Source organism: Anser anser (genome assembly GCF_964211835.1).
Source record: "Anser anser genome assembly, contig: HAP1_SCAFFOLD_296, whole genome shotgun sequence".
NCBI classification, from domain to species: Eukaryota; Metazoa; Chordata; class Aves; order Anseriformes; family Anatidae; genus Anser; species Anser anser.
In genome coordinates, this window is record NW_028153901.1 from 53150 (window position 1) to 69195 (window position 16046).

A 16046-nucleotide genomic window follows, 5' to 3' on the forward strand; every position below is an offset into this window, starting at 1 on the left:
CTGCACCCCGGGAACGCGCCCCCCCCCATAGCCGCACCCCCGGCCCCACACCCCCAGCCCCATAACTGCACCCCCAGCCCCATACCTGCACCCCCATCCGGCCCCACACCCGCACATCGGCCCCATATCTGCACCCCCCCAGCCCCACACCCCCGGCCCTACACCCGCACCCCCGGCCCCACAACCCCAGCCCAACACCCCCACTCCCCCCACCCCAAACCCGCACCCCAGCCCCACGCCTGCACCCCCAGACCCATATCCGCACCCCCAGCCCCGTTCCCACACCCCCAGCCCCACAGCCGCACCCCATAGCCACACCCCCTGCGCCCCATTCCCACACCCCCTGCGCCCCATTCCCGCACCCCCCCACCAGCATCAGGCCCCCCCCCCACCCCAACGACACCCCCCGCACCCCAGCCTGGTGCACTCTTCACCCCATAACCCCCCGCACCCCATAACTACACGCCCCCCCACATCCTGTCGTCGCCCTCACTCACCCTGTGACTCACCCCCCCCCGTGACCCCCCCGATAGCTGCGCCCCCTTCACCCTACACCCCCCCGCTGCCCCCCACTGCCCCCCCCCCGCCCCCCCCATGGCCCAGGTCCCGGCTGCGGGTGCAGTGGGGTGCAGTGGGGTGCAGTGGGGCGCAGTGGGGGCGCCGGGGCCGGGACTTACGGGGTGCCGCGGGCGCTCCGCCCTGGGGGGCGCTGGGGGCTTTGGGCTCCGGCGGGGGCAGGGGCAGGGGCCGGGCCAGGGGGGCCCCCGCAGCCCCCCCGGACCGACCCTGCGCCCCGCACGGCTGCAACGAGAAGACGGTGACGGGCACCCGGCACCCGGGGGGGGCGGCGGCGGGAGGCAGGGCGGCACCGGGGGGCACGGGGTGGCAGCGGGAGGGGGGGGCACCCATGGCGTGGGGGGGAGGGGCACCTTTGGGGGGGGGTCCTGGGGCGGGGGCATCTCGGTCACCCCCATCCTGTCCCCTCTGCTGCAGGCAGTGCAGCTGCACGGCCTCATTTGCATACAGACTCGGGCTCATTTGCATACGGGCTCCGCCCTCAGGGCAGTCCTGGCATGGAGACCCTGCCCATGTGGCCCCACCTGTCCACTGGCTCTGCCTCTGGCTCCTCATTTGCATACAGGCTCCACCCACAGGGCGGTGCTAAGAGGCCCTGCCCACACGGCCCCACCTGTCCACTGGCTCCGCCCCTGCTGCCTCATTTGCATACAGGCTCCACCCCCAAGGCGGTGCTGGTGTGGAGGCCCTACCCATGTGGCCCCACCTCTCTACCTGCTGGCTCCGCCTCCTCCACCTCATTTGCATAGAGGCACCGCCTCCCCAGACTTGTCCTGCACAGACCCGCCCCTAAATCTCATTTGCATACAAGCCCCACCCCTCACCCCCACACTGAACGCACATCACCTCGTGGCAGCAGGGAGGGGCTGATTTGCATACAGGCCACACCCACACCCCAGGCCCCGCCCACCCCGAGGCCCTGCCCATACCCTCATGGTGGACGGAGGGTCCAATTTGCATACAGGCCACGCCCCTCGGTCGCCATGGCAACCAGCCCTGCCCTCAACCCCAGACTCCACCCGCCCCAGGCCCCGCCCGCACCTAAGGCTCATATCCAGGCCACGCCCATGCAAGGCCCTGCCCCCCCACCTGGCCCACCCACTCTCCGAAGCCACACCCACTCCCCAGGCTCCACCCACCCCCAGGTCCCATCCACACACACACAGTGACAGGGAGGGGCCAATTTGCATACAGGCCACGCCCCTCGGTTGCCGTGGCGACCAGCCCTGGCCCCGCCCCCAGGACCCACCCACTCCGAGGCCCCGCCCACCCGAGGCCCCGCCCACACCAGACCCCGCCCACTCGCCAAGGCCCCGCCCACCCGAGGCCCCACCCGCCCCCAGGCCCCACCCACCTCCCCAAGCCCCGCCCACCCCCGGCCCCGCCCCCACCTGGGGGCCCTGCGCGGCGCCGTCGGCGCAGACGAACTGCACGAAGTCCTTGAGCGAGTCCTGGCCGTGGTGGTAGCGGATGGTGGGGTGCGCGAAGTACGGCCCCGACTGCGGCAGCAGCGACCCCGACGGGAAGTGCAGCGCCGAGGCCGTGGCCCGCGGGCTGCCTGCACCGAGCCTCAGCGCCGGGCCGGGGGGGGGCCGCCGGGGGGGGGGGGGGTACGGCACGTGGGGCTCCCCCCCTCCAGCCCCCTCCCCTTTAAAAGCCCCCCCTAAAAACCCTCCCTTTAACCCCCACCCCCCCTTAACCCCCTCCCTTTAGCCCCCCCCTTTAACCCCCCTTTAGCCCCTCCCTTAACCCCTCCTTAGCCCCCCCCCTTTAGCCCCCTCCCCTTCAGACCCTCCCCTTCAGCCCCCCCCCATTTACCCCCCTTACCCCCCCCATCCCCCATCCCCTCCCCACCCCAACCCCCCCCGCCCAGGGGTTGAAGGGGGGGTGGAGGGCGCAGGCAGCAGGGTCCCAAGGGGAGGGGGGGGACCTGGGGGGGTGTGGGGGTCCGGGGGGGGTTCCAAGGAAGAGTCCCGAGGAGGGGGGGGTCCCAAGGAGGGGTCCTGGGGGGGGGGCGTCCAAGGGGGTGTCCTGGGGGGGTTCCCAGTGAGGGGTCCCAGGGGGGAGCGTCCAGGGGGGAGTCCTGGGGGGGGGTCCCGGGAGGAGTCCCGGGGGAGGGGGGTCCCGGGGGGGTCCCGGGGGCTCACCGGGGCGGACGCCGGCCAGGACGGGCAGCGGGTGGTGGCCGAAGGCCATGCGGGGGCTGGTGCCGTGCCCCGAGAGCGCGCTGCAGAAATCCAGCTTCCCCGACTTCTTCAGCGCCGCCGGGCCTGGGGGGGGCGCGGGGAGGGGGTGAGGGGGGGGCGCCTGGACCGCGGGGAACCCCCCCCCCCCCCCGGGATCCCCCAGCAGAAATGCCACAGAGCACCCCTGCACCCCTCCAGGACACCCCCACCAAAAACTCCCCCCCCCCGCACCCCTCCGTGCCGCCCCCCACCCCCCTCCACGCCCCCCCCCGCACAGACCCCCCCCCCAAGCCCCCTCCTCCTTCTCCCACAGCCCCCCCCAAGCCCCTCTCCCTCCCCCCCAAGCCCCCCATTCCCCACCCAGGTGCCCCCATCCCTCCCCCCAGAGCCCCCCCATCCCATCTGCCCCCCATCCCCCCCCACAGATCCCCCCCCTAAACCATGCCCCCGCCCAGCACAGCCCCCCCCAAACCTCCTCCTCCCACAGCCCCCCCAGCGCCCCGTATCCCCCCAGCCCCCCATTCCTCCCCCAAGCCCCCTCCCCATTTTATCTGCCCCCCCCCCATTTTATCTGCCCCCCCCCCATTTTATCTGACCCCCCCCCGCCAAACGCCACCCACCGGTGTCCACGTCCCCCCCCCACGGCCCCTGGCTGCTCCCGGGGGCTGGCGACCGGCCCGGCCCCGGGTAGAAGACGTCGTCCCCGGGCCCCTCCAGGTCCCCCTCGTCCAGCGCCTTGGGGCGCTTGGGGCCGCTGCAGGGACACCGCTGTCACCCCCGGACCCCCCCCCGAAAAAATCCCCCCCCCCCCAAAATCCCCCCCCCACCCCCACCCACACAGGGGTCACCCAGCCCGCAACCTGGGGGGTGCATTGGGGGGCAAGAGGGACACGGGGATGCAGGGGGGGCTTTTTTTTGGGGGGGGGGGGTTAGGGGTGAAGTGGGGGGGGCCCAGATATGTGGGGGGGGGCGGTTTGAGGGGCTGGGGGGGGTTACAGGGGGTCCCACCCCGCCACTGGGGACATGATGGGGGGGACATATGGGGGGCAAAAGGGACACGGGGGTGCAAGGGGGGCTTCTTTTTTCGGGGGGGGCGGCAGGGGTGAAGTGGGGGGGGGTCGGGGGGGGGTCTAGATGTGGGGGGGGGGCGGTTCGAGGGGCTGGGGGGGGTATGGGGGGTCCCAGGGGAGTCTGAGGGGGGTTTGGGGTTGGTCGTTGGGGGTCCCATGGGCGGGGGGGGGGGGCTTGGAGTGCCGGGGGGGGGCAGAGGGGGGCAAGGGGGGGGCAAAGAGGAGGGGCAGGGGGTACCTGGCGGTGGGGGGGCCCAGGGGCCGGCGGCCGAGGGCGACGGGGCTGATGTTGTAGTACCCCCCCGGGCTCTCCAGGTCGGCCAGCGAGAAGTTGGGGCCCGACGCCGTCGCCACGGGGGCTGGGGGGGGGCACACGCGGGGGGGGGGGGGCACACGCGGGGGGGGGGGGGGCACAGGTCACACATGGGACCTCCCTGGTGCCCCCCCCATGTCTGTCCCCCCCTCCCCATCACTCCATTCCCACTGCCCCCCCCTCCATCCTGTGGCCCCCCCCAGATGTTTCCACGCCCCCCCCCAGCCCCGCAGCCCCCCCCCGTGCCCCCCCCCCCCCCAGTGCCCCCCCCCCACTCACTCTGGGACACCCGCACCAGCTCCGTCACGTTCCAGACGCCCGACGTCACGAAGCAGTCCTGGAAGGTCAGGTGCCCTGGGGGGGGGGACACGGGGGGAGGACACGTGGGGACACCGCTGGGGGGGGTCCCGTGGGGACAGGAGGGGGGAGCGGCGGGGGGGGCGCGGGGGGGGGCACTCACCGTTGGGCAGTGGTTTGATGTCCGCGTCCCCCTGGGGGTTGGAGCTGTCCGATTGTCCCGAGTCTGCGGGGGGGGGGGAAAGGGGTCAGCCCCCGCCCCCCGCCCCCCCCTGAGACCCCCGCCCCCCCCCCTCGACCTCTACCACCCCCCCAGCCCCCTGCCCCCCCAACCCCCTGCAACCCCCCTTATTCCAGCCCCCTCCCCCCCCATCCCTTATCGGTGCCCCCCCACCCCGTTCCCACGGGGTCACCCGAGGTGAACGCCCGCTGTGACCTCGCCCCCCCCACTCCCCCTGCCCCCCTGCCCCCCCCGGCCCCCCCGCGTCCTCAGACACCCCCCATAGGTGCCCCCCCCGGGGGGGCCCGGTGATGGGGGAACCCAGCAGCCATGGGGGGGGGGCTCAGGGAGCTGGGGGGGGGCAGGGGGGGCTGGGCCAAGCCGGGGGGGGAGCGGGGGGGGGCCAAGGGGGGGGGCCGGGGGCCGCCATGGGGCCGGGCTGGGGGCCAGGAATGCGCTGGCCCCCCGCCAGCGGGCAGCGCCAACAAAGCGGCCATTGTCTGTGCCGGGCTGGGGGGGGGGTCCTGGCCCCCCCCCCACACACACACACCCCCCACTGCCCCCCCCCCAGCACCTTGCCCTCACCGTGGGGTCGTGTGTCCCCCCCCCCCCCCCAAAAAAATCCCCACCGTATCGGGGGCAGGAGGACAGATCCCCCCCCCTCAGACCCCCACCCACCCTCAGACCCCCCCCCCTCAAATCCCTCCCCCCAAATCCCCCCCCTCGTCTGCCTGCGGGGTCAGAGGTCAGCCAGGTCACGACCCCTGCGGGGGGGGGGGGGGGGGGGGCTGCTCACAGCGATCCCCGTGCCCCCTCTGCCCCCCCCCCAAGTGTCCACAGCCCCCCCCCGAAGCCCCCCAGCAGAGGGTCCAGGTGCTGGGGGGGGCAGCTGCAGCCGCCCCCCCCACCTCCCAATGGGTGCCCCCCCCCCCCCAAACCCACACCTGTGCCCTCGGACCCAGCTGTGCTGGGGGGGGGGGGGGGGGGCAACGCAGCGGTGATCGTGCCCCCACTGGACCCCCCCCCAGGTGCATGGAGCCGGGGGGGGCACCGGGACCCCCACAAGGACCCCCCCCAAAAGGGTCCGGACCCCCCTCAGAGTGAGGCCGGAGCACCTTGGGGAGGGGGTCCCAAGCACCTGGACCCCCCAACCCCCAAGGAACAAATTTTTTTTGGGGGGGGAGGACACCCAAGCACCTGGACCTCCCCCCCACATGGAAAAAATTTGGGGGGGGGGACCCAAGCACCTGGACCCCCCCCAACATGGAACAAATTTGGGGGAGACCCAAGCACCTGGACCTCCCCCCATGGAATAAATCTGGGGGGGGGCCCAAGAACCTTGACCCCCCCATGGAACAAATTCTTTTTGGGGGGGGGGGGGGGCTGCTGGGACCTGGTGGCAGCCATGGCGGTGGGCAGGCCAGCAATGGGAGGGGGGTTGGTGTAGGGGGGGGGCACTTTGGCTCAGGGTTTTTTTTTTGGGGGGGGGGGGCGTCGTGTAGTTGCAGGGGGGCCCCCCCTTGGTGGCGAGTGGGGGGTCCCAGGCGTGCGGGGGGGGGTCCCGGCGGCGGTGCCGCAGCGCGGTTCGGGTGCCAACAGGCGCCGCCATCTTACGCACGGAGGGGGTTGGCACCGCGCCCCCCCCGGGCCCGCGGGAGCCAAAAGGGCCCCCGGCAAAAGGGTGGGGTTTGGGGGGGTCGGAGGGGGTGTGGGGGGGGCACACAGACGCTGGGGGGGGGGTCGGGGGGGGCAGGGCTGCGCACGGGGCCTCGTGCGGCGCATGGGGGCACGGTGCCAACCGGGGCCATTTTGGCGGCGCTGGGCGGGAGCCGGGCTGGGGCTGTCGGAGCCCTCCCCGGCCGGGCTGGGGGGGGGCACGGAGGGAGGGGGGTGTGAGGGGGGGGAGCTGCAGGGCCCCCCCGTGCCCCCCCCCCCCCCCCCAGGGACGTGCCCCGGCTTGGCACGCAGGCCTGGGCGCGGGGGTGGGGATTTGCCTTGCTCACGGTGTGTGGGGGGGGGGGCACAAAGTGCTGCCCCCCACCCCGAAAGCCCACGGGGGACATCGAGGAGCCACCGAAAAACACCCAAAATCGCTCGCTCCAGCCCCAAAATCCCCCCTCCCCGGCAGCAGGCCCCCCTCATCCAGGCAGGGAGTGTGCGCACACACCTGTGCTGGGGGGGGGGGTGGGGGGGGGCTGCATTTCGTGTGCCCCCCCCCCGTGCCTGTGCCCCCGTGTCACGCACCCGCAGCCCAGCAGAGACAAAGGCGCCCGCTGGGTGCCCGGCGCCGGCACGGCACTGGTGCAGGAGCGCTGCACGGGACGGTGCGCGGCACGGAGCGCGGTGCTCAGCGCACGGTGCTCAGCGCTCGGTGCACAGTGCACGGCACGGCGCACGGTGCACGGCCCAGCACCGCGCGCGGCCCCCGGTGCACGCTCTGGCACGGCGCGCGGCACCCGGCTCGGCACGCGGCGCGCGCTTTGGCACTCGGCGCCGCTTTGTGCGAGGCGCGCGGGGGCCGCACCCCCCGCCCGGGGCTGCCCTGCGCGGGCACGGGGAGGGGGCTGCGGGGACGGGACCCCCCCCCCCCCCTTCTCCTCCTCCTCCTCCTCCTCCTCGCTTCCCCCCTCGGGGGCTGTCGCCGGCCCCAGCTGCGGCACTGCCCCGGAGCTGCGGCAGCGGCACCGCTCCAGCCGTGGCCGGGCGCTCGCTGCCGGCATCGCCGCCAGCCCCCGGGCGTCCTGGGGGGGTTACGGGGGACCCCAAATTTTGGGAGGCTGTTGGGGGGGGGAGGACGGAGAGGCGCAGGGCGGCCGGGGGGCCGGCTCCCCGCGGCGCACAGACACACACACACACACAGACACGGTCCCGGCGCTTCGCCGGCGCCGGCGGTCCGCACTCACCGGGCGCCTGCACAAAGAAAGCCAGGTAGAGGTCGAGCTCCTTGATGGTGACGCCGATGTGGTGCGGCTGCACGCAGAGGCCGGGGCTGGCGCACTGCGGCGCCTTGGCCAGGCGCTCGCCGTCGGTGCTCTCCAGCGGGACGCCCTTGAAGAGGATGACCATCACCAGGTCGAGCCGCCACACCTTGTCCGCCTGGCGCAGGCAGTCGATGCGGCGGATCTTGCCCTTCTGGTCGGGGTTGGAGAGGACGCAGCACGGCGCCTTCTTGCCGGTGACGGAGAGCACGAAGTCCTCGCGGCACTCGGGCCGGATGTCCTTGCGCAGCTTGGCCAGGAGGCGCGAGGCCCACTTCTGCTTGACCTCGGGCTTCTCGCCCAGCAGCTCGTCCTTGACGGCGCGCTCCTCCTCCTTCGACATCCGCTTCTCGTGCTTCTTGAAGTACTTGCGCTTGCGGGCCTGCAGGTTGAACCAGGTGTAGGAGAAGGCCCGGACGTGGGGCAGCAGCGCCTCGATGAACGGGTGGAACTCATCCTGCGGGGCGGCAACGGCGTCAGCGGGGCGAGGGCCGGCGGTCCCGGCACCGCTCCCGGTGCTGCCCGGCGCCCGCCGCCCGCAACGGCCGCGTTCAGGGCTCGGGAACGGCCCCGGTAACGGCACAGCCCCGCGGCGCTGCTGCGGCACAGGCACCGGGACGGCTCAGCGCCGCTGCCCGCTCAGCCCCAGTGCCCAGCCCCGGTCCCTGCTCAGCCCCGGTGCCCACTAAGCCCCGTGCCGCTGCAGCCCCGGTGCCCAGCTCCAGTGCCCAGCCCCGGTGCCACCGGCACAGCCTCATCCCCAGGGACGTCCGCAAGCAGCCGGTCCCGGTCCCCATCCCCGTTGCCACGACCGGTCCCTGCCACCAGCCCCGCTCCTGTCCCCGGTCCCCAGCCCCGGTGCCGTCCGTCCGTCCTCATCGCCGGTGCCAGCGGTCCCCAGCCCCGGCTCCCGGTGCTCCGCAGCCCTGTTCCCTTCGCTTCCCGGCCCCGGTGCCATCCCCGGCCCCCAGTCGCCACCCGCCGCTCACGTCCCTGTCCCCGTCCCGGTGCCACCGCTGCCCGTTCCCCGTCCCTGACTCCGTCAGTCCCTGGTGCCACCGGTGCCCAGTCCCCATCCCCGGTGCCGCCGGTCCCCGTCCCTGTCCGTACCATTGCGGCGGCTCATCCCTGCCGTGGGCAGCTGCCAGTCGGGCCCCGGCGGGGCAAAACCGGAGCGGGGGGGGGGGCAATAACGGGACGGGAAGGGGGGGGGGGGCCACTACCGGCGAGAAGAAGTTACCGGGGGGGCGAGGGGCGGGCACCGGAGCGGGCACCGGAGTGGCGAGTGGCGGGTCCCGGTTCCCGACACCACTGAGCAGCGAGGGGCTCGGGCACCGGGGGGGGGGGGTCCCGGTTACCGGAGGGGGGTCCCGGTTATGGGAGGGGGATGCCGGTTACCGGGGGGGTCCCGGTTATGGGAAGGGGGTCCCGGTTTCCGGAGGGGGGTCCCGGTTACCGGGGGAATGCCGGTTACCGGAGGGGGTCCCGGTTACCGGAGGGGGGTCCCGGTCACCGGGGGGGGGAGGGAGGGGGGGCGGACCGGGAGGGACCGGAGCCGTCTCGCAGCCGGAGCGCCCCAGCTCCAGCCCCAGCCCCGCCGCCGCCGCCGGGCGCGGAGCGCGCGGAGCCGCCGCGGCCCCTTTTGGCACCGGGACCGGAGCGGCGGCGGCCAATGGCAGCGCAGCGCGCGGGGGGAGCGCCCGCCCCATTGGCCGGGACGGGGGGGGCGGGACCGGCCGGGACCGGCCGGGGGGGGGGAACGGAGCCGGGGGGGGGGGGGGGGGGGGAACGGGGAGTTCGGGGACGGGACACGGGGGGGGGCGGGGGGGCTCCACGCGTGATCCCCGCGCCCCCCCCCCCCCCGGTGGGTTCCGAGAGGGGGCCACGCGTGGGCTGCACGTGCCGGGGGGGGGTCGGGGGGGCTCTGTATGGGGGGGGCGGGGGGGGCTCGGATCCCAAAACACGCGTGGGGGGGGGGGGCGGTGCCGGCCGCGACCCCCGGGCAGGGAATTTGGGGGGGGCGGGGGGGGGGGGGGCTCGGCCCCGCGTCCTCGCGCGACCCCCCGCCCCCCCCCCCGCCCCAGGGGCCCCGCTCCCCTCGGCACGCCCTTTTTTTGGGGGAAAAGCCCCGGATTTTGGCTGCTTTCCCCAGCCCCGGAGCGGCCCCTGCGCGCGGCGGCGCGGAACGGCCCAAAACCTCCGTTTCTGCCCCCAAATCCCCGACGCGGAGCTCGGAGCCAATGCCCCCCGCTCCACCCCCGCCCCCCCCCCCCCCCCCCCGTAATTAATTCCCTCTGTGCGAAGGATAAAAAAAAAAAAAAAAAGAAAAAGAAAAAAAAAGAAAGAGGAAAAAAAGAAAAAAATTGGGGAGTTTCGGGAGCGAGGCCAGGGGGAGGCTCCCAGGGGCTGCGCCCTCGCCCTCCTCCAGCGCCAAACCCCTCGAATTTCACCCCAAAGAAGCAGCACGGGGTTGGGGGGGCGCTCCCCAGCCCCTTCTGTTCCCCCCCCCCACTTTTATTCATTTTATTTTTTTCTTTTATTTTTTTTTTTCCTTCCCAAAGCCCAAATCGAGCCACAGCAGCGCGGCCGCGCCGGGGGGGGTGCGTCGAGGAGGGGGCACCCGGGGGGGTCCCCGAAGCCCCCTCCCCACCTCGGGGCGGCCCCGGGGGTGCTGAGGGAGGCGGGGACCCCTGCCCCCCCCCCCCAAACCCCCACCCCCCCGGAGGACAAAGGGCCCCCAGGTGCTCGGGGATGCTCGGTCCCCTCCCGGCCACCTCGGTCCCCTCCCGGCCACCCCACGGCGGCCGTCGGGGTGGCACCGGAGAATCCCGGGGGGGGAACCTCGGCCACGGGACCCCCATCGGGGGGGGGGAGGCGTTGGGACCCCCCCTCGCCCCCTCGCCCGTCCCCCTGCATCCCGGGGCCGTGCCAGGTGGCCACGGAAGGATCTGGAGGCTCCCGGCCGGGTCCGCCCGCACGCCCGCGCCCTCGCACCCGGCGGTAACGGGATCGGGGCGCCCCAGTGGGTCGGGGTCCCCCAGTGGGTTGGGGTCTCCCCGGGGGGGTCGGGGTCCCCCCGGCGGGGTCCGGCCCCGCGCTGCCGGGCTGCAATTGGCTGCGCGGCCCCGCATTGAGCTGCAGTCTTGGGCGAAGCCACGTTGCCGCGTCCGCAGCTGTAAGCACCCGGCAAAGCGCCAGCGCCCGGCTGCGGCGGAGGGGGAGGAGACGCCGCCGAAAAAACGGGGGGGTGGTAGAAAAAAAAAAAAGGGGGGGGGATAATAAAATAAAGCAAAAAAAAAAATAAAAAATTTGCAGCCTTCTTCCCCCCCCCCCTTTCTCCCCTCAACTCCCCCCCCCCCCTCGGAGCCCCGGCAGCGCCCGCCCTCCCGCGCCGCTGCCAGCAGCCTCCCCCCTCGGCCCCTCGGCTTCGCCGCGAGAGAAAATAACCCGAAAAAGCCAGACTTGCCGCCAAAAATCCCCCCCCGCCCGCGGCCCCTTCCTCCGGGGCTGCCAAGACCCTTCCCCGGCGCTCCCTGCCCGGGGGCCGGGGGGGGGACACGAGGGGACCCCGCTCCGAGGCCGGGAGCCGCCGGCGGCCTCGAGGGAAGGCGTCGGGCTGGGGAGGGGGGGGGACACATGGGGAGGGGGGGGGACGCAGGTGGCGGGTGGGGGGCGTCTGGGAGGGGCCGCGGGGACATCGCCTGCCCGCGGCCACGTGGAGGGCCCGGTGACGGCAGCGCTGGGCTGGGGGGCGCGGGGCGAGGCCGGGGCCGTGGCGCGGTGGCTGGCGGTGCCGCAGCGCGGGGCCGGTGAGGTTTGGCACCGCAGGACCCCGGCAGCTGCCCCCCCCCCCCCCCCCCCGCCATCCCCGAGCCCCCCCCCCCCGCCCGTTATCCCCGTGGCCTCCTGCCAGCCCCGGGCCGGGGGGGCCCTGCGGTGCTGCGGCGGCCAAGAAAGCTTTTTGTGGCCCATCAATAATTCAGGGCCCTCCCCGACCCCCCCAGCCCAGCCCAGGGCTCCTCCATTATTGATGCCACCACGGGCCCCGCTGCTGGGGGGGGGGCGCGGGGGGGGCCTGGGGGGGGTGCGGGGCCAGGACTTGGGGTGGGGGCGCGCGCAGCTCGGCACACGCGGCACGGACACGCGGCACACGCACGGCCTGGCCCTGTGTCCCCCCCCCTCCCCGGCACCGCGCGGCGCCCACGCGTGTCGCCGCCCCCACCCCGCCCCGGGCACCTCGCACGGCCTCGCACGTGGCGGGGGGGGGATTTTAGGGGGGGGGCCCATCCCGCACCGATTGCATCAGCCGCACCGCAGCCGCGCGCGGGGCCTGGGGCGGTTGCGTGGCCCTGCCATGCCTGCCACGCGCGTGTGCCGCACGCCCCACGGATTTGGGGAGGGGGGGGGGGCACACCCCTGCAGGCACCACACACGCGCGTGCACGAGGGCCGAAGCACGCGCCTTGCACACGCGCAGAGGGAAGCGTGGACGGGTTCCACGCGGGCGCATCCGGCACACGCGCGTGTCCCCGGCACGCGCAGGCGTTAGGGCGCAGCCGGTGCCACGGCGGCACCGTCCGCACCCGTCACGTGCGCCGCGTGCCCTGCGTGTGCTCCACGCACTGTTCCCATTCCCACAGACATGCCGTGCGTTATTCCCATACGCACGCCGGGCGTTATTCCCACAGACGTGCCACGCGTCCTGTGCGTTACACCCACGCCCCACCGGGCCACGCGCCGCACCCCGCTGCAGGCAGTGCGGCCCCATAGGGCAGCAGGCGCCGTGCTATAGGTGCCGCACTCCACAGCCCCCCCCCCCGCACGCCGCTATAGGGGCTGCGGCCCCCACCCCACGCGTCGGGGTCCCCACGTCGCGCCCTTCCACGGGGGCTGATGTCGGGGGGCGTGGGTGCACGGATCCGGGGGGGCCGCTCTGAATTTCCTCCTGCGTTTTCGAGAGAAAATGGCCACGGCATTCGCTGCCGCCGGCTCCGGTCCATGCGCGCGCCCTGCACCGGGCTGTACGGCGGCCAGAACGCCCTATAGGGCCGGAGACGCGCGGTGGCACCATGCCACCCCGCGCCGTGTGCCGGGGCAGGGAGCAGAGAGCAGTGGGGGCCACCCCGCGCCCCCCCCGGCACCACCACGGAGCTGACGGCACCGCCACCGCCTTGTGCCATCACCGCCCGTGGGCGTCGCGCGCCCCGCAGGGGGGTTTCCTATAGGAAGGAGCGTGCCGGGCGTTATTATCCTGCTATAGGGGCGGCGATGTGCACGGCCCCGCCGAGGAGCTGCCGCACGGTGCGGTCGCTATAGGGGACGGCGATCGGTGCCGCCAGCGCCGACAAGCGCCGCGCCGCCGGCTGCCTGCGCAGCCACGGGGCCCGGCAGCGGGAGCTGCCGCTATCTGTGCCGCTATATGTGCCGCTATACGTGCCGCTATACGTGCCGCTCCCCGTGCCGTTATCCGTGCTGCAGCAGCCACGGCCGGATCCTGGCGCGCGCCCGATGCTGGAGCTATAGGGGATGGTGGCAGCGGCCCAAAACCACCCAGAAATCGCCTCAAAAAGGGAAGCGGGGCGGGAGAGCGGGGTGCAGGTGTGCACATGTACGTGAGCACACACGTGTGCAAGCACACACGTGCAGGAGGCACACAAGGCCGGCGTGCACATGTATGTGAGCGTGCTGCACCAGCGGGCACGCGCGCGGGCACGGCACAATTGTTCCCGCGAGGCCGTCGTGCACGTGCACACGCGTGTGCAGCCGTGCCCGCGCCAGGTGAGCACCCGCCCGCAGCGTGCCCGCACACACACACACACGTGTGTGCCAGCACACGCATGTCGCTGGCGCGCGCGGGCAGAGGCACACACGCATGTGCAACGCTGGGCTGCTGGCGCGTGCACACGCGTGTGCGGGGCGGGCGCCGAAGCTGCGAGAAGCGCCGCTGGCCGCCCGCCCAGACGCAACCGGCCGCCAAAACCGCCCCGAAAAGCGGGAGAAAAGGGCAAAGGGAGGGGGGGGGGGGCGAAACCCAGCCAAGCCCCGGCTGCGCGGGGGGGGGGGGGGGACTGCCTGAGCCGCCGCCGCCCCCGATGCAGCCCCCAGAATAAGGGGGGGGGGCCCGGGGAGAGCCCCCCCACTATAGGGACGCAGCTCCAGGACTGAACCCTACGGGGGGGGGCCCAACGGCACCGATCCCCGACCTCCCCCCGCTCCTTTGCCCTGCCCCTCCCCTTAGAAGCCCCCCCGACTGTGCCCCCCCCCCGAGGCCAATCCCCCCCCTCCCTTCGCCCCCCCCCCGGGGCGAGAAGCGGCGGCCCCGCGCGGTGACACCCCTGCCCCGCACAGGGACCCCCGGTCCCGGTTCCCCCCCCGCCCCCCCCTCGTTGCAGGAACCGGGGACCGCGGCGGCACCGGGAGCCTGCGGGGTCCCCGTACGCGGCCACCGGGGCGCTCAGCTCCGCACCGGGCAGCACCGGGGCCGGGACCGGTCCTTGGCGCGGGGATGCCCCGGGAGCGGCTGCTGCTTGTCCCGCTCGAAGCCAGACCGGGGGGGGCAACCGGGACCGGGGGGAGGCAACCGGGACCGGGGGGCACCGGGCATGCAGCAGGGACGGCGGCAGCGGGCAGCAGCCCCCCCGGTCACCCGCCCCGGGGAGCCGCAGCGCGGGGTCCCGGGGCCCCCCCGACCCTCTGCGGGCACCGGACGGAACCGGGGGTAGCCCCGAGCCCGGACCGGGACCGCGGGTACCAGACGGGGCCCCCCCCCGGGGACTCCCCGCCGCTTTTTCGCCGGTCCCGGGAGCTGGCACAACCCCCCCGGGAGCCCCCCACCGCTACCGGTTGCTTCCAGCGGGAGCGCCGCCTCCCCGGTACCGAGCACCGGGGAGATGGGGGGGGAAAGGGGAGGGCTCCGTGCTCCCCCCCCCCCCATTTTCAGGGAGGTGCAGACGCGCAGCAAACCCCAAACCCTCCGTAGGGCGGCTCCCGGGCCCTCCCCGGTACCGGACGGCCCCCCGCGGTACCGGACGGCCCTTCCCGGTACCGGACGGCCCCCTCCCCGTTAACGGACGGCCTTTCCCGTTAACGGACGGCCCCCCCCGGTACCGGACGGCCCCCCCCGGTACTCCCGGCACCGGCCCACCCCCGGCACCGGCCCCCCGCTCGCGGCCCGTATACCTGGGTGAGGCAGTACGGGGAGTACATGGCGGCGGTGTCAGCCGCGGCGGGGCATGGCCGGGGGGCCGCGACCGGGACCGGGACACCGGGACCGGGGAACCGGGACCGGGGGACCGGGACCGGGACCGGGCGGCGGCGGCGGCGGCGGCGCGGGGAAAGTTTGGCCGAAGTTCGGCGCCCGCCGCACTTTTGCCGGCGGGAAGCGCCGCCGAGGCCCCGCCCACCGGCCCCGCCCACCCCCAAGCCCCGCCCACCGCCACCAGCCAAGCCCCGCCCACCCCACGCCTCGGCCACGCCCCCTCGACCCCACCCCGCGGTACGGCCACGCCCCCTCCGCGCTTGGCCACGCCCCCCGGAGCTGGGGCCACGCCCCCTCGGATGGGGCGCCTCGGGGGACCGGGCCCCCACGGGCACGGGGGGGGGGACGGGGCACAGAGTGGGGGGGGACAGCGACATGTCGCGACAGGGGCGGGGCCGTGACACGGGCACCGCGGTGGCAGTGGCATCGAGGTGCCGGCGGCACCGCACCGACAGCGGCCGTGCCATGTCGTGACGGTGGCGGTGTTGTGACAGCGGCACCGCCGCGCCGGGACCGTGGCGGTGCCGTGACGGTGCCAACGGCGGTGCCCCCCCATCTGTCCCTCCGGCTGCGGCCATCTGTCACCGCCCGGTGCCAGCGCTGGCACCGCCGCCGGCACCCCTTCGCTGCCGGGGGGGGGGGGGCGGCACTGCCACCGCCGGGGGGGTGACATCGGGGGGGTGACGTCATGGGGGGCTGTGACGTCATGCGGTCCCCCCATGCCCACGTCACGGGGGTGGGGGTCCTATATGGGGGGGGGGGGCACCTCCAAACAAAGCCCCGGCGGTGCCAGGGTGGGGCTGAGCACGGCGAGGGGGGAAAGTGGCCCAAAATAGGGTGCCCCCCCCCCCGGGGGGAGGGGGCATGGGGACACCCAGCAGCAGACGGAGCACGCGGTGACGCGCGTCGTGACATGCCGCAATATGTCAGGACATGCCACGATGTCGTGACGTGCTGCGATACGTCGGGGCACACCACGATACGTCAGGAAACGATGCGATACGTTGCGACACGCCGCAATACGTCGCGACACACCACGATGTCGGGACACGCCATGATATATCGTGACACAGCAGTGATATGTCGTGACACACCAGCGATATGTCGTGACACACCAGGACGTCGTGACACGCTGCAATATGTTGGGAC

At 74.2% G+C, this 16046-nt stretch overlaps 1 protein-coding gene across 2 annotated transcripts; it reads right to left on the reverse strand.

The window, feature by feature from the left end:
• Positions 1-534: 534 nt before the first annotated feature.
• On the reverse strand, positions 535-15084 carry NFIX (nuclear factor I X). 2 transcript variants are annotated; one of them, XM_083853471.1, is made up of 9 exons: positions 14819-15084; positions 7566-8097; positions 4606-4668; positions 4425-4499; positions 4071-4191; positions 3383-3516; positions 2724-2846; positions 1968-2134; positions 535-801 (listed from the first exon to the last, which is right to left on the reverse strand). In XM_083853471.1, the coding sequence occupies exons 1-9, from the start codon at positions 14843-14845 to the stop codon at positions 550-552; spliced, it is 1494 nt and encodes a 497-aa protein (XP_083709597.1). In that variant the 5' UTR covers positions 14846-15084; the 3' UTR covers positions 535-549. The 2 variants fall into 2 exon arrangements, with proteins under 2 accessions (XP_083709597.1, XP_083709598.1); XM_083853472.1 differs by lacking the exon at positions 14819-15084 and adding an exon at positions 8751-9256.
• Between the last annotated feature and the right edge of the window lie 962 nt (positions 15085-16046).